The sequence below is a fragment of the Patagioenas fasciata genome, chromosome 10 (assembly GCF_037038585.1).
Source record: "Patagioenas fasciata isolate bPatFas1 chromosome 10, bPatFas1.hap1, whole genome shotgun sequence".
Classification (NCBI taxonomy): domain Eukaryota; kingdom Metazoa; phylum Chordata; class Aves; order Columbiformes; family Columbidae; genus Patagioenas; species Patagioenas fasciata.
The window spans coordinates 19,436,624-19,455,180 of NC_092529.1; the positions used below are offsets into that span (position 1 = coordinate 19,436,624).

General features: G+C 38.7%; 1 protein-coding gene across 5 annotated transcripts in view; it reads right to left on the reverse strand.

Moving 5' to 3' along the window:
- ATXN7 (ataxin 7) overlaps nt 1–18,557 on the reverse strand; it is an 89,675-nt gene that overhangs the window by 38,371 nt on the left and 32,747 nt on the right. For 4 of the 5 annotated variants that reach the window (XM_065845348.2, XM_065845349.2, XM_065845347.2 and 1 more), the window contains one exon: nt 1,433–1,537. The exons of the other annotated variant lie outside the window; for it this stretch is intronic. In XM_065845348.2, coding sequence (XP_065701420.1) covers nt 1,433–1,537 — 105 coding nt within the window. The remainder of the gene's footprint in view (nt 1–1,432; nt 1,538–18,557) is intronic. 5 annotated transcript variants of the gene reach the window in all.

Below are 18,557 nucleotides of genomic sequence, written 5' to 3' on the forward strand. Positions count from 1 at the left end.
ATATTTTAGAAAGACTTATTGGACATCCCAAACTGATATTCAGTGACAGGTGAGGAATCACAAGGGCAAGGGGTGGACTTGCTCTTGGCTGATACAAAGGCAACCAGAGGAAGACAAGCCAATGCTTTTTTTCTTCTTCCAGCTCCCTACAGCTCTGGAGGTTTATGCACACAAAATTGCGGGGTTTATTAAAAAAAAAAAAAATACATATGAGTACTGCCATCCACAAAATAAAAAACAAACTAGTGAGAATTATGTCACAAAGACTACTCAGATTCTTTTCCAAGTCAGTCTGTGCAACACGACAGCAGAATCCAGCAGCAAGGGCAGGGGTATAATCCATAAGGCATTAAAACACAAAACCAAACAAGTGAGAGGTGGAAAGGATAAGAAGTTCACGCTCTGCACAGCACAGGAAGACAGACCCTTTCCCAGTCTCTAGGAAGGAGCAGAAGTCAGTTCATCTTTTCTTGCCAAAGGGCTGGATTATTTAAGATGCAAGAAAAGTTATTACTTGTTCTCAACATCAGAAGAGACTCTCGACCCCTTATCCAGCATCTTCTGTCCCTTTAAACACCAAGGCAACCAGTAGGTGCACTGGCCTAGAAAAAAGAGAATGCGTACAAATACACACACAGAGAGGGAGGAAGGAATAGTATGGAAGATGCTCTGTCCATCTTTTTTTATTAGCACTTGCTCAGAAAACATCTCATGAATTGGTCAGAAAACATCTCCTGGATTTCCCAAGAAACAAAAAGCTGACTGCCAAAAACTTCCGATCCAAACGTTGGCATGAAATCGCGATAATGAGATTGATTTAGAATCTTGCCAACCTCCCCCAGTTTGGTTTGTAGGAAGTAACTGAGCACTTGAACTTGCGCAGCACTTTCACATTTTCTCAGTCCTCTGTAAACACTGGCTAACACCAACCAACACAACAGAGCTTCCTAGCATAGTTTATATACAAAACCAGCGGACTAGTAAAACAAACACAAATTGACACTTCTGAAAATAAAACAAATAAGCTTGCTGGCCATCAGAGGCATACTATGTTTTACAATGAAATTTGCAAGTTTAGCTCAAGTTCACACTGTAATAGAACCCATGTAAAAATAATCTGTACAAACATACAAGGAGAAAGGACATACAGAGACACAAACACACTACACACAGTCTGTGAAATACACTATATGTATGTCATTTCAAAATTGAACTGCATGTATGCAGCATTTCAGAAGGCATTAAAAAAATTAAAAGGAACAAGATCTTTACGTAACTGCATTACAATGTATATAAAATGCTTAAACACAGGTTATGTTTTTTGACATTATTTAAAATTTAATGATCTATGTACCATCAATTTAAAAAAAAATGGCAGGCTTAATCCTGATTTAACCTCACCCTTAATTATTAGAAATAGTTAAGCACTTACCATAATGTGATTGAAATGCCTGTGGTTTTACGACCTGATTACAGTGGTTACACATCACCAAATAGAAATCATCATGAGACGGGCAAAGACCAAATATTGGCATATCTAAAAACAAAAAGACAAAATGGCATCTCTCAGCTGCTGACAATTATTGAAAAACAGTTCAATTACAGAGCCATGACACTACTGTTGAATCATAATTTTAATACATTTGTATTCAATTTGAAAATGAGGAAAAAAGAGCATATAATGCAATAGATAATTTTGTGCTGGAGTATTACAAAAGCAAAAATCTTCCTACAAAGATAATGTAAAATGAGTGATTACTTGTAGAAAACATCTATTAGAAAACTGATTTAGGACTGATTATCTTATACCAGATGCAAGAATGTAATGAAAAAGAGACTGACTTCAAATGACAAACACAACACGAGGGGATGTTTTATGTATTCTGAAAAGGGCTTGGATTTGATTCCAATTTCATTAAATGAACTCCACAATGAACTTTATTTTCTATTTATTTTTTTAAAACCATTTTAAACACACAGTTGTTTACCAGGCAGTATTACATGCCTAATGGTTTTATTTGTTTAACAGTGCATTATAGTCCAGCCATCTGCTGCCAGAGATCTGTGTAACAGCTATAAGAGAGAGAAATAGAGATAACAGTATGTCAGAGCATGTGTGGATTTCCGAGATAACACACATACTTGCAGAGTTTTCCTAATAAAACGAGTTTCTACAATTTGGTTTTTAAGAACACAGTTTCTTCAGAATATAGTTTAACAGTTAAAACTGCATTCACAGTCTACTGGAGCATTAAATACAACATTTATTACACAACTTAAAGGTATATTACTATATAACTAAAAAGGTTATTCAATCATTAGAAGACAAAAAAAGAGGAACTGCAAACATAATAGTATAAATTCATTATTGCCAAATACGTGGCTGAAAGATCTATAACACTATTTAAAGCTTCAAAACTAATGATAAGAAAACTTATTTTAAAAATTACTCAAATAATAGATTCATCTTAACAGTAACTTAGAAATTAAGTTCAACTCATTTACCTCTGTGCTAGAACGGACCCCAGAGTTTCGTTCTAAAGTTACTGATTTGCCTGTGGGAATTTTTACCAACATCCATATTTTTGTTGATTAACGGAACACCAATTATGAAATAAACTGAGTGGGCTGCATTTTAAGAGTGAACACGCCGTAACACAAGGTGACTGCTGGCACAATGAGCCCTGTGGAGCCCCACGGGTTCCACTTTGTCCCCAGCAGATGAAAGAATGTACTCACACCCAATGGCTTCCAGAATGAAGGGCTCCCATTGCAGTTTCTTCATCATAAAACATTTATCTATTTTTCTGTAAAAAATAAGGTCTATCCCACGTTTTCAAAAAGCTTATTACTGCTACATTAAAATTAAGCGTGACACCTGCAATAACAGCTGCAACTGGATTTTGCAGTTGGATGCAAATGCAACGACCGTGGACATCTGATGTGACTGATAGATCAGAGCTACACTTATCAAAGCTACAGGCACCTTTTTGCAACGGGGGTTGCATTAAATAATGTGATTTGCACTTCATTAAGTAGCAACTCTTGCTTATTTATTTATATGATATTTATTAAAGAAGTATCAAAGCTTTGGGTACGGCTTACTGCAAACTAGTAAATATATGCTGGGGGAAAAAAACATAGGAATAATAAACTATTTTTCAATATCTACTTTCTGTGATTTAATATTAAGCTAGGTAAGAAAAATAAAAAGTCTAAACTTAAATGTCATTGCTAATACTTCATGCAGGAGCTCTTTGGGTATGGTTGCGTAAAAAAAAGTTTCCACACAGCAAGCAAATCCTCCAGGGTAACTTCCACGTGACTCCTGATACACGGTGATGAATGGGACAATAACAGCGCGCACTGCCTGCTATTTACACTGGTAATAGCACACGGACAGGCTACTACTGTAAAATGTCCAACGGACTGTAAATCTACACCCGGTAACCTGTTCTCACAACCGGACCTTTGCAGACAACATGGGATTCGCAGACTTTACACCAGCTTGTACAGCAAATCACTACCACGCGGGAAGGATTGCCCACTCCTGTGTCTCTTGCAAGATCAAGCACTTCTTGCCACTAGTCTGAGATATCACGTTCACACTATTTAAGTACCTTTTATGAATGCTTGCTGGCAATACAGAGCTGCAATTTTAAACCACAAGTGAAACTAATTGGCAGAGACTGATGTAAACAAAAATGTTTTCTTATTTCAGTTCTGGGAACCCCAAGAAATCTGAATAATTTATGAGTGTCCTTTACACTGTGAAGTACATCTTCAGAGCTTTCAAATCAAAGCTCCAAGTGACAGAAAGCAAGGCCAAAACACTAGGAAACACATAAACTCGTGAGGAACCATTCCAAGAGTAAAACCACTTGACACAGGAAAAAAGGATTCGCTGTACACTCCAAAATCACAGCTGTGATTTCAAGGAAAGTCACACACGAGGCTCCAGCCAGGTCACAAAAATCAGTGTGAAAAAATCATCTACCCCCTCAGTGCTCTGCTACAGTACAGATCATAGAGCAGCACCCCAATCTAACCAGCGAGCGAGGAGGTTAGAGTCCTAAACACAAATCCTTTTATTTTCTCATGTAAGGTAAAATAAACTAGAGCTTTTTATTACCAAAGCATTTATTTGAAATGGATGAAATCAAGTCCTTTTGTTAGAGAAGCCCATAGGACCCCAAATAAGAATGGAACTTGGCTATGCTGAGCACTGCATGAACACATGAGACCAGGTACCCATGGGCAAAAAGCTCATGGTAAAAATACTTCACAGAGATCTGAATGTTAGTTTTAACAATGTGTTTGGAACTGTAAAGAGTGTGGCCCAACCAAAATCAGTTAAGGCACCTGGAAGAGACCTAAACCCACACTTCCCAACCCAGGAGCCTCAGCCAGGTAAGCTCCCACACCTTTAACACCCTACCCTGTCATTCTAGTCAAGAGCAGGTTTCAGGAAAATCTTATTTCTGTCTCTGTGTTCCAATGGGGCAAATACCTGTGTGGTATTGTTCTGAAAATAAGCCATATTAGATCATGCAGATATTAGAGAATATACAGAACAGTTCATCAAAACTTACATAAGAAGTATGTACCAAAAGCGTAGGAGATGGATGCCTAATTTTTCTGTTCCCTCCTCAACCACTTATGAAAGTTCACAAGTCTTGCAGTTGATATTCTAACGTCTAATATTTTATACCTATTTCAGTTAATGACGTGCAAATTCCCTATTTAAAAGTCTAATGAAGTTTATAGTATTTCAGCAGTGTCATTTCAAATGCACAGTTCCTCCGAGTTCGAAGATTACTTTTTGAAATACTTCACTGCAAATGTAAAGCCCAAACCTCTCAAGGCAGAGCCTGGCAACCGTGATTCATATGTTCCTCTTCCAAAGCTGGGCTCATTTAACTCTCTCCATCTGGGAATGTTTTTCAAGGTCAAACTGAAAATTTAAACCAAGACCTCAAACTTTCAATTTATTTTTCCATAAATGCAATTTTTATCTGCTATCAACATAGAAATACCATTGTAGAAACTGCTAGTTACATTAATTCTATTGACACCATAAAGAAAAACCACTTCATTTACCTCCATAATATGAAACCTCTGAACATCATGACCAGCAGAATTCACTTCTCCTTTCAAACGTAGCTTACTTACAGACTTTTTAAAAAGGTAACTTTAAGCAATATATTGCTGTGCTCCTCACCACAGCCAGAACAAGCCCATGCCACAGGCAATTCTGAGATATCTCAACTGCATTATTTGTGGAGTATGTAACAGGGAAAATGCTTCTTATTTGGAAAAGGCCAATATAGCATCTTCTCTAATAGGAAAAAAAAAAAGGAAAAAGAAAAGCATTAACAAATAATCTGGCGCACTGTACATCAAGAAACACAGATATCAGCACATCTACTCTGAAATACTTTCTTAAAGAGCTGCCATCTCTTCTCCTCCAGAGGGATGTAGAAACATGTAAGTCACCTCGTAATTTCTTAGTATTTCCAGCATTCTCCTTCAGTTTAGTTACACTATAGAAACTCATGCTTGTGGTCACTAAAAGTAACTGTGTCTGTATATTCTCGATTCTATTACTTAACATTGCAGAAAACAGAACAAACAGAACAGGCTAAAAGTCGCACAGCTAGAGAGTAGGTCGGCAATTTGCGTTTACTGAGCCACGAGATCAGTGACCGCCGCAGCTCCACCGCATATTTTCATTGGATTTTTGGTTTTTATAATCCCTCAAATTTATAACATTTCCTCCAAATGTTGTTGTCTCTTTTCAGACTGGGACCCTTGCACAGTCCATCTCGCCTACCATTTAATAAGACAACAACCCTTCTAGAAATTAAATGCGAGGTCAAGATATTCTCCAGGACAGCAAAGTCCAGAGGAACGGGGTAAAAGCAGCCCTAACCCTCGCTGTTCACAGAGACCAGAACAAGTTTCCTATTTCGCAGAAGTCTGTTCACCGCGACTGAAAAAACAAGGAGGAGAGTGAAAACTGAAACAGGGGAAGGGAAAGCAAAACTAGCAAGGGCAGAAGTGAAAGGCAAAGAACCAACTCCACCAGAGTCAGGGCAAAAGAATAAAAACTGTGGTGAAAAAAGTGATGAGAATGTATCAAAGTACTACAGAAATATTAAGTCAGAACACTGCTATTGCTCCCTTCTTCCTTATCCATTCTCAGCATAAGCATCTGCTCATTAAGATTATTTTTGAAAGTCTGAATTTGATTTATCACAAATAGGTGCGTACTGCTTGCCATTTAGTGTAAATTGACAATGGACATTTCATGCTGATGCCTGACGTGAATGGTAAAATGTTTTGACTACCATGATCTCCACGGTATAACAAAACGCGCCTTCAGCACAACACCAACCTGATTATAAGTCCACAATATTTTTAATCACTACAGTTAATATTAAAACATTAAAACACGATGCCCTAGACTATTAACTTTACACTCACAACAAATATAACTCCATATTATCTTTACAACTCCCCAAACACTGAATTTATTTTTTCTTTTTACTGAAGCCTGATCCAAATCCACCCTAAGTAAATGTACCAACTTTTATCGATTGGGGCGGCTTTCCACCGAGACTGTTTTGCAGGTACTATATAAGGAAATTGTAAATATATCCCATTATTTTGAAATGTTGCCAAATCTGGATTGTTTGAGCTATTTACTTCATGGATCCAGTAAGTTTAAATAGTGTCCACAAAAGCTACCTCGAATACATTTGCTCTGCACTACCTGTGTTTTCTCTTTTCAGTAGAAGAGAATTAGTCTTGATCATACTAAGGTAAAAGAAATGTGAGTACACCATGTTTTAACTTGGCTTAACTGGTAGATCTCTTCCTCTAAAGGCAGCTTTTATTAGAACTTTTAAGATAAGGCAATTTTTCACTAGCATCTGGAAAAAATAGAACGGGGAGGAAAAAAACCCCAAGCTGGTTGACAACTTGAAGGAAAACTTTTGTAATTTGCTTATAATAGGTGTCCCAGCTACTGTCAGATCCCGTTAAAGAAATAAAAATATTTGTATTGATTTATCCTTTGTTGTTGTGGAGCATACAAATGTCATTTTAATATCTGAAAGCAGACAAAACCTCCAAATGACTGTTTTGAAGAGCCTGTGACTGGGGAGCAAGCGGCAGGAGGAGGCGGGTGACTGAGCAGCGTTCAGGACCACGTCAAAGAGCCGGCACCAAACCTGGGCACATTTTAGACAGAGCTGAGCTGGGTTACAACCGGACTAACGGCTTCTGGGCAGGCCAGAAAGCTAAAATTCTGCCATGGAATCTGCGCACCAGGTCGCTGACATCAGTTGTCAGTAACAGATAGTTTTAGGCGCAAGGAGGATCTTAGACGTAAGTCTAAGGCAGCGAGATTTCTGCATAAACAGCACTACAAGGTATCCTAACTAATTTAGTTAAGTAAAGCTCACATCAATTCTAAGTCATACAGTCCCTTGTTGTAATTGATATGAATGTCTAAAGAATTGATCTAAGTGCCTCAAAACTCCCCTTTCACACACAAATCCTTCACTTCCTGCAACTAAAATATCATTTTGTACACAATATATTTCCAAACTGTTTTCCAGAAACACTCAAGTGCTTATCATTCATGAGCACATACCTGGTTTTGTATACCTAGCAACGTTGAAATGAAATTAAATTACTGGCAATTTTATTACTTTGTACTATGCAAGATGATAATAAAAGGAATATTCCTAAACAGATATTGTGAACAAAATAACTAAAATCACAGGTATTCAGAGTGCTCTGATTTACAAGTTTTAAACCAAAATAAGACATTCTAGTAATCCATACATACTTGTGGGTTTTCTGAAAAAATTCAAGTAATGAACACTCATGTACTAATAGAACACAAGTATTTTATGAACCATATGTGCAGCCGTAACAAATTTGTGCCTGTGAAGAACATATGCATAATTAAACAAACCAAACATAAAATGTTCAAATTTCCATACAGAAACATTTCTTCCACAAATCTGTCCCATAGGGTTTGTGCTCATATTGCCTCAGATACCAAAGAACCTTTTAATACGAAATAAAGCCAAACAAACAGACATTCCCATACCCAAGCTGTTGTATTTAGGCTCAGAGGAAAGCACTGCTGAAGTATTTTCTGCGAGGTTACCTATTTTTTTTTTTTACATTCCTTGCCAACTCTGCTCTGTACATTAAGTAACTTACATATTTTGCACACCCAGCTATTTGAGGAGTCGCTGGGAAGGCACAGCTCCCCTTGGCTTCCGAGCACAAGCGCACGACCTGTGTCACCGGGCAGTTGCTGACTGATCGGATGAAGGAAGGAACAGCTGAAGACTTGATTAAATGTTTTTACTGCATTTTCCACTTTGGCAAATACAGCAATTACTGAGCATTTTATTAAAGTCCTAAGAATACCTCAAAGTTTTGGCTCAGAGAAATGATTTTCACTTCAAGACCAAAAAAAAACCTCCACAAACTAGTTTAACTAGGCACAGGAGCTGCATTACAAGATTTGATCGGTCATAAATCTTTAGCAGTGCTAGAACGTCCTGTCTCTGAAAGCAGAGTCCTCTCTACCCAGTCTCTTTTCCAAACTCAAGACTATTTTTTCAAAGATATGGTTCTGCAGTTTTCATTTTGCCTTCCCAAATTCAAGGCAGAATCTTGCCCAGTAAAACCTGAGAGGGTGAAGAAGGACCTACCTCTCCCAGCTCACGTTTTCCACGGGTTCAGCCGCACTGCATTTCCAAAATCCAACCCCCGCCAGCAAAAAAGGTTTGCCACATGCTGCTGTGCACACCTAAGCGGCAAATCCAAATACCCGTCCTTTTGCATGGCTACGAGCTCACGATCGCTCCAGTTCTCCTGTTGCCTTTCTCTTCTCTGCGTGGATGCAAAATGCAACACTGACAGTCGCTACACCTCCTGTTCTCTAAAACTGAACAGCCTTGGGAAATTCCTGTACCATGCCCACTGATAAAAACCAAGCAGCAGATACTGAAGTCTGTGATGCACACGTGCACCTGCAGCCCAGCGTGCAGCTGGGAGTTCTAATTTTAGGCTCCCAACATTAGAATGTTCCTGTCATTTATATATAAATCACACGTTAAAGCAGGCATCTAAGTGTTTTGGTAAATTCTTCGTACACAGATTCAGCCAGACACAATTTTTAGAAAAATGTAACAAAACTTATGTCAAATTGTTCAGTCAAAACTAAACATGTGCTTCTAAGTTTATTACAAAAATTCAGTGAGCAAGTTTACAAAAGATTGTCTCTAGAAAGACTGAATACGTTTCTGCATGAAACACAAGTTGCATATTTAAAACTTTTAGGCAGATAAAAGTCTCCCCCCACACATTGTGTTCTGTTACATCAGCTTTTCATCAGCAGTTTGAAGGAAATCAGTTATCTGCAAAAACTAGCCTCATTTACTCATTAATTAATTTTCAGAGTTGATGATATTTTAGATTTCTCCAGCCAATTTGTATAATATTATGCAAATCCTGAAGATTCATTTTGTCATATAAGAAATCTTCACTCAAAGTCACGCATTATTTTTAGGTGACACAATCTCATCATGTCACTACTGTATTTTAGGGAAGCCAACAAATCATCATGTATGTTTTTGTGTCAAAAAAACCCATCTGTTTTTTTACATATCCTATCCTAAAATAGTTTAAGGAACTCTCAAAGTTGAGTTTAATTTTGTGATTATGACATAAAAATTAAACAGAATTCAGGAAGTAATAAAATGGGGTTCACACTGTAAAATTAACATCTGGGCTAATTTGATAATTAGTGTCCACAGAAACACTTCAGATATTATGCAGAAGAACAGGGTCTATTGTGAGGGGGGAAAATGGTTCTGAACAAGCAACTAGTCACAACCATACCCTCAATTAAAATTAACTATATCATCCAGAGAACAGTCTGAATTGTATCCTAAATCATATACCCCAGAGCACGCTACTGTTATGAATTGTTTTAACATCAACAGTTTTAGTAGTTTTCTCCTCTGTCACACACGGCACTCTGTGTACTTTACAGCAGCTGTACTTTTGTAGTAGGAAAAAGGAAGTTTGTTTTATTTAAATCTAAACTCGCTGTTTACATAAAGCTGCTCATTGCAGCAGAAATATCTCGATACATCGTGACCGTAAATGGTGAGTTTGTTCCAAGCTCCTCACCCTGTCCCATCACTTCTCTAGGCTTTTGAGGAAAAGTTTGGCATGTGTGGTTTTTGCCATTTTTCTGTATGCAACCGGTCACATTGCAGCAACACAACGGGGCACTGGCTGGACCTGAGTTCCCGGGAACTGAGGAAGTAGAACAGTAACAACCCTTCTATTTACACACTTTTCCTACTAACTGAGAACTGGAGGAATACAATGTACCCATGACTTTGTCTTTCGTGACAGGAGGAAATCAACAGAATTGACTAATACTAAAGTGACATCTGAAACACTTTCAGAACCAATAAAAATAAGAACTAGAGGCAGCTACACACCTCTTGCATGATGGCATTGCTGCAATCTTCATACTAAAACCATCACCAGTTAACACACTATTTTCCCTACTATATAGGACATGTTCACCTTTCAACCTCTTGTACCCTCTCCCCAGCTCCTGTGCGTTCTCTAGTTGTGCGAAGACAACGCATCTTTGCACAAAACACTCTCCGCGTACATTTTCCCTCATGCACCTGATACCCGAGGGAGCAAATCAGCATATGCAAAAAAAAAGAATACAGATGACCTGTCAACTGAATTCTATTTCAGTATTTTCCTTTATTAGGCAACCCAACTACCTAAAAATCACCCCACCCCTGCCACTCCCATTCTCCATGCACTGGAACATCCATTTCAAAAATAAGACTGTTTCAATCACGTCTAATAAAGCTATAAGGAAACTGATGCCTGTCAATTTTCACATACCAACTTACATTCCTGCACCCCTCTCAGTTTGGCAGCCGCTATTAGTTTTGCCATTGAAATTTACTTCCTTTGCTTTACAAATCTACTAACAGTTGATTTGATATAGTAAATAAAAAATTGCACAGCAACAGGCATCTCAAAGTACCATAGCAAAAAACTCCCCCCACAACCCTAACGTTACTGTGATATTTAATAAGTTTAAAAGATAAAGTGGAAAATAAAACATTGTCTTTGCTGTTATAGCACAGTAAAAGAGCTAACCCACTCTGTATTTGAACATGCATGTAGTGACATAAAGTATTTTAAACTTGGCCATTGCATACCTTTGAACAAATAAATATTGCTATTTAAATTATGTAGCTGAGGAACCAGTAAACCTTAAGTCTTTACTTCTCACAAAAGATACATTCCAGCACATATAGAGCTACAGTCAGAGTTCCCTCCCAAGAGGGGATTTATCTGTTCAGAAGTGTCAGGCTGTAAACCAGCGCTAATTGTCCTCTGAGACACAGTCATATTAACTACATTGGTAAAAGCACTGAAGAAAATCAGCCTACCTGTCCCCAGTGAAAGGTCAATAAATCCACAGCTGGTTGTTTGTGATATAACACAAACCAAATTTGGCTTATAAACTTTAGGGAAGTGATTTTTTTCCTTAAATTGTTATGGAATTTCAAATTCTTCTAAGGAAAAAAATATCAGGTTTTACCTTTGCACATCATCTCCCTTTTAGAATAAGCCCAATCACTACATTTATTTCAAGATGTACTTCTTCACCGTTAAGAGTGATTCTCCTTCTTTTAGAAGCCCACCTTCACAAAATTTTCCAGAATTCCATCTCCAAATGTTACATACAAAATACATGATACTTCTTACAGAATAAAAAAAAATACTTCGAAAACACAGGGTGAACAAATCTGTAGCAAGCATTATTCTTCCATACCTGGCACTAGTTCTCTGCTACTCAAATCACCTGTTTCACTCTTAACTAGAAAAACGTTGTGAAGGACTACAACTTTTAATATTTCTAGATTTAGATGTATTCAAAAATGAAGATCTCTTAGATCATATTATACATGCAGAAGATCTGAAAGGGCTGACATGCTTTCAAGTAGCTTTTCTGCTTTTTCATGGTCTCGGTCTCTATAACACAACCGGAACACCAGCACGCTTGTGATGTGCACAGAAGGTAATACCTCCAGCAAAACAAAACAAAAGGAAAGGAGAGAAGAATTTGCTCAGACTACTTAATGTACTGATTTGGATGGTTTGGTCTAGCTCACAGTTTTGACAGATACTTCTAAGACTACTTCTCTCCTCTGGTCCCTCTGCAGTTAACAGTGCTCCCATCAAACATGGGAAGAAGGTACATGGATAGGTATGAATGGACCTAAATACACAGGCAGAGGTGAAAAAAAAACAACTTTTTCTTTTTTGTAGGCCAGCTAGGAAGCAAATTGCTCTACTCTTGAAAAAGTATTGAGTTCATAGAACCATAGAATGCTTTGGGTGGGAAGGGACCTTGGAGATCATCCAGTTCCAACCCCCCTGCCATGGGCAGGGACACCTTCCACTGGGCCAGGTTGCTCAAAGCCCCGTCCAGCCCAGATTTGAACAATTCCAGGGACGAGACATCCACAGCTTCCCTGGGCAGCCTGTTCCAGTGCCTCACCACCCTCACCGGGAAGAATTTCTTCCTTATATCTAATCTAAATCCACCCTCTTTTGCTTTCAAATTGGGCACAAATTTTACGTTTTAGACATCTCGTGTCAAAAAGGACATAAAACCAATAAATCTGATTATACAAGCAGCAAGACAAAGTCATCCTTATGCAGATACAAGATTAAACATGTGTGGTGTATGACTGCAACGAGATGCAGGCAAGTGGTGTCCTGCACTCCCCAGAAGCCCGCAGACCTCAAGTGGTGGTCCTGATGCACTCTGTTATGAAACCAGGTCTGTTCACCAAGGTCTGCAGAGGAGACGTCGTAGAAGACATATGGAGTCAGTATTAAGCAAGAAGCAGAGCAAAGAACATACGGAATTGGTATTAAAAAAAAAAAAAGACACAGAAAGGAACATATCAAAGTACTAGTTAATTGCCCCTAGATGACACAGGATGACAGCAGTACAAACAAATAGATAATAGAAAATTGAAAGGTAAACAGAATCCTAGATATTATAAGGAATTTGTAGAGTTTACCACTCTCCAGTACACTGACAACAAATAATACATCCACCTTCCCAACACAGACAAACAAAACCATGGATTACAGCAGCAGCGGATCCTTTGCCAGACACAGCAGATGCACGCGCATGGATTTCAGGACCTATGCTGAGGTCTTCAGCTCCAACCCGCTCCGAGATCCCGGCAATCTCTACTGGTGCCTATCCAGGGTAGGCAGGGAGCCAAAGCCACTGCTGCCAAACTTGTTGAGCCAGTCTTCCCAGTGCCGGCCCACAATGCACCGCTTTGTGTTTGGAAATTGCTCAAAAGCTTTTGCTTCCAGCAACAGTGCTGAGTACTTGGGGAAAAATGCCAAAGGAGTCCAAGAAAGGGTATCGCAGGGCCACCAGAACAGTACGGACACCCCAAACGTTCCCATCAATTGGTGAAACTCCCCTGAATTGCTGCAACGATGAACAACACGGTGCTTCCCATGAAGCCTCAGTCTCACAATGCTACTCACGGGAGTGCAGGAAAACTCTTAGCGTGATTAAATTATAAATAGAACTGCTGATGTTGCACCTTACCATCGTGTCTTCCCATCGTACAATGAGGAGCACCATATATCCGGACTATGACTTTGGTCCTTTCCCAGGACAGGGACCTTCCTTCACGTCATGGTGTTTATCTATGATGACTCTCCATGGCGTCAGCAGGAGGACTGAGAATTGCAGCGTTGCACAGAGAGCCCCTTTTCCACCCCCAGCAGTTGTAAACAAGCTTCAGACGAAACACACTGACAGCACACTGAAGATTTTACTCCCGTGCTCTACCTACTCCATGGATAAAAATAGCATTCTTATCTCCAAGGCTATCAAGCTAACATTTCAGATCATTAAATTCAGGCCACAAAAACAAGAGAAGAGATTTGCAAGTGTTATTCCAGAAAACTGACAAAGTGGCCTATGCCCCAACATTTCAGGGCAGAGCAAATAGTCAAGAAGAACCAAAAAGAAATTTCCCAAACAAGTGTGAATGTGTTTTGGACTTCTCCAAACACATCATGGAAATAGCGGTGTTGAAACAGCCGGGCAAAGCAAACCCAGTCAGCCGGCTCTTAACGCGGGTTCTACAGGAGCAACAGATAAGGAGAGGGCTCTGCCCAGCCTGGACACAAAACATAATCAAACTGTATCAGGTATAGTTCAGACATCGATATTTCCTCCAGAGTCTCATAAAAGATCTGCCAGCGTCTTCCTTCAATCACTTAGCTACAAAAAGAGTACTTAGGACGAAAATTTGCAATCTATTATGTAAGCACGTATTACACTAGCTTTGGTAGGCAACACAGATATATTGAATTTGCCTCTAAACTTGTCATCTGTAAATTATGAACTACAACATGGAACACAAGCTCCTTAATGAGTGTGATTTTTAGACAGTTGCTTTGGGTAGTACAACTTACGCAGAAATGAAAAACAAAATTGCTTTCCAAAATTGACCTGTAAGTACTTTTATTAAGCAAATGCTGCCTATCAGAAAATTCATTGAAGCCTTTCTTCACAACCATTTCCATTTGCTATCAGAGAGAGCAGGATGACTGTCATCTCTCTCAGCAGAGCAGAACACACACATTCAAACACAGATTCCATGTTTTAAAAACCAAATTATTGGAAGAAAACATCCTAAAACCCACAATTATATTCCTTACAAACCCAAGCCCAGCAAAGCCGCCTAGTTGTCTGACACAAGTTACCTCCTTTAATACGTTTCTAGAGTCATTCTAATAGAACAGGAATGAAATGGACAATGTTACTATTCCCTGGGAAAACTGGAAAAATTTCCTTTTACTGTTTTGAAAGCTGCTTTCCAAACTATTTTACATGGCTGTCTCAATAATCCTACACCCACACTGTCTGACTATTGGGAACACTTTTCTTTCCTTCGACAAATCCACCAAAAATACAGCCAGTGAACCCAAATCTTTGCAGAGTGTGAGACCCCTGCATATTCCACACCATTACAGATTAATTCTGAAGGGATAAGAAGAATATTTGGTATGGTTCACATTTACGGATACTGGCTAGATGATGCCTCTTTCTCCTTTTGGCATCATTTGCAATAGCTCTCCAATACGAGACAAAAATAAATGACGCCGTAACTCCTCCTCAGTAGAGCAACCCAGATACAAATGGTACTTTTTTCCAGTTCACAAGGTTACTGGGAACTGCTTTGGGAATTTCAGTCAAAGAAACTGTTGGTTTCTTTTACCTGGCTTTCTGACATAACTAATTACTGAAAATAAAGAAACGAACTAACAAAACACACAAAAAACCCCGCAAACAACTAGCCAGTATGTTAAACACTATAAGCTAGTACTTGCTGTTTAGTTTTCACAAAATACTACTTACAACTGATTTGGATTTACACTGCAGTTATTTACTGATAGAACATCTCTAGCACTTACAGATAACCAAGATACAAGATCCACTATGCTGTACAATCACATAGGTAGCCATGTAAAAATCAGATCAGATTCACTCTGAAAAGATACATATTCGAGTGTGGTCCAATGCATTCTAGGACTGCTAGACCAAATACATGCTGAAAAAAATCAATATCTTCTTTAAGCAACCATCACCTTGTTTTTGGAAATGACTTTAAAATTAGAATGCAGCCATTATTTCAAATGTTTCACTCAGTAGAGATGGAGGAGCAGCTGAAATAAGCATTATTGGGAGGAAAAAGAGAAAAAGATTGTAGAACCACACCCTAGGTGTAAACTGATACAGATTTTCTTCTGTATTTTAGCCTGAAACAACAGCCAGAGGGTGTCACTCAGGCTATGGACACCTTAACAAAGCAATGGCTACAATATCTAGGGACTGGCAATTAAAGTGTTTGTGTAGCCAAGTATTTCTCTGGCGGGTGCTGAGCGCAGGGGCGTGGGGGACGTGGTCACCTCACACACACCAACTCTCACCCGCAGCCCCACGGCCTGGACCTGCGTCCTCCCTCCAGTCACAACCAAAACCCTTGTTGACTTCAGTGGCTCACGACAAGACCTCACATCCCCAGATACCACTTAACGAACTGGCAGAACTCCAGTTTTCCCACTGACAACGTGTACGATGTCATTTATGCAGTCAATGAAATGAACTCTAGACACAAAACTGAATTTATGAAGAGCAAAATGCAACAGCATTTGATGTTAAAGGAACAAACATCCAATTTACTGTCTATTCAGCATACTAATCGCTTTCCAAATTTAACTCATTAAAGCTTCTATACTTCATTTTAATGGATTTTCAGGCAACCATATCAGCATGAAATTGTCCAACAAACTTTCTTGCAAATAAAACTGTGAGAGCTCTAGATTTGAGAACCAAAGTGCACATCACGGAGTAACGTCAAAGCTGCTCCCTAGTGAATTTTAGCCCTTCAGCTGCTTTGTATACATTTTTTCAGTGCCAGTTGAGAACATTGCACTTTCTGCTAGACTACAAACAGTTGATGAAAGATATGAGACCTGCTTAGCCACAGAAAACCAGATTGAGAACACTGAGCACGTTTTCTGGCTGTTATAATCCCACCAGAAGAGGAGAGAGGCACAATCAATTATCCCTTTCACCTTTTATTATCAATAAAGTTTCTCTATGGGCTATGCCAAAGCTATCGAAAGTTGAAATCAGGGTGAGGGTGAGCTTGTAAATAATTAAATTATCGTTCTCATGAGCAAACAGGTTACCACAAAACAGCTTATTCAACAAGGGCTGGCAAGCAGCGTTTACACACAAATAACTGAGCATTTGAGTACTTCTAATCTACTTGAGCCAATCACCTCCAATATTTACCATCACAGTGACCATTTCCCAAACCAGCAATCGTGACTCCAAGTGAGGTGGGAGCATCTGTGCATGCCGTTTACTTTGATGAAGTCATACCCCATAGTAACCCCATAGTATTTGGGGTTCCCATGAGTATCTGACTTACCACAAGAATAGTACAAACCTATTTTCATCTCTGTGCTGTCACCTACGCTGTAAAAACGTCTAGGAAATAATGTTGACTATCACACATATGTGCAACTTCCGCAGCAGCTGTGATTTTCTTCATTAAACAGGAAGAGAAACAATTTTAAGCATCTTATAAACTATTTAGTGTACTGAATTACAAATCAAATCGTATCATGACTTGTGAAAGATGAAATATTTTCTGCCTTGTAAGCAATAAGAGGTCACACATATCCCCAGTCAGCCTTTGGCAGGTACAGCCATGGGTCAGGCACAGTAATAAAGGTGTAGGAACTCTGCGCATTTTCTTGTATAGATCCACTGCAATGGAAGAAATAGTTTTTAAATAGTCACCTCAGAGAGAGTAATCTGCACCCTCTTAACCCAATTTATCTATAAGCATTCTTCATTAAGCTTTTTTGGTTTTCCTGCTCTTAGATGATAGTGCTATCAACTCAAAAGTAAGTTGTATTTTTACGTAATATTTATTGCATTTTTCTACTGTCACCAGCAACATTTAATCAAGTGTTATCGAGAGATCACCTCTTCTGCATTGGTATAACCTAGCTAATCATATATACCACGTTGGAAGCGTTAAACAACAGTGAATTCCTGACTGTTATGTATGTGTACAAACAATTATTTAAATGGTTCTTATAAAGAAAAAAATAATCCTGCTTCCTCACGTATTATGGATGGACTGAAGCACTTTTGTGGCTGTAGCTCCAGTGGAAGTCCCCCAAGGCCTTGCAATATCACACTAATACTACATTAACATCTAAAACCTGCAAAGTATCTTTAAAGCATAAAAGACGACACAGTTCTAACTTGAAGTCTAACACCACAATATTCTATTTATAACATGTGACTCATCTCACCAGAAATAATTAAATATTGTAAACAGAACTTGGATTTAAGGAAAAGAAAAAACCCCAAAACACGTGAAGAAAACAAGGGTCAGTCACTGTACATAATCTCACAAGCAGCATCCTTTCAAACTATGTTTTTCAAGCTACCTCATAAAATCTCTTCAATTTTCTTACGCAGTTCAGTGCACTTTTAAACTCTCCTTTTAATTGTTTTACAATAACCAGTCCACAAATCCTTAAAACACTCTCTGCTAATAGTCAATTAAAATGCAACGAAATGAAGAGAAGATTTATCTGATTGCATACTGAGAACAGCTATGCAGAATGTCAAAAACAGAAGCGTGGCACTTTGTGCTGCTACCTTAAAATATTTATTTCAATCTATTAAAAATTCTCATAGTGTGTTTGCAGGCAGTCAAGGACTATAGAGCCCTGTAAGCATCTTTGACATGATTTAACACAAGAAAAATCAACTCAATTGAGCACCTCCCAAGGCTGAATAAAAACAAATTTAAATTTGAAATAAGATGCTG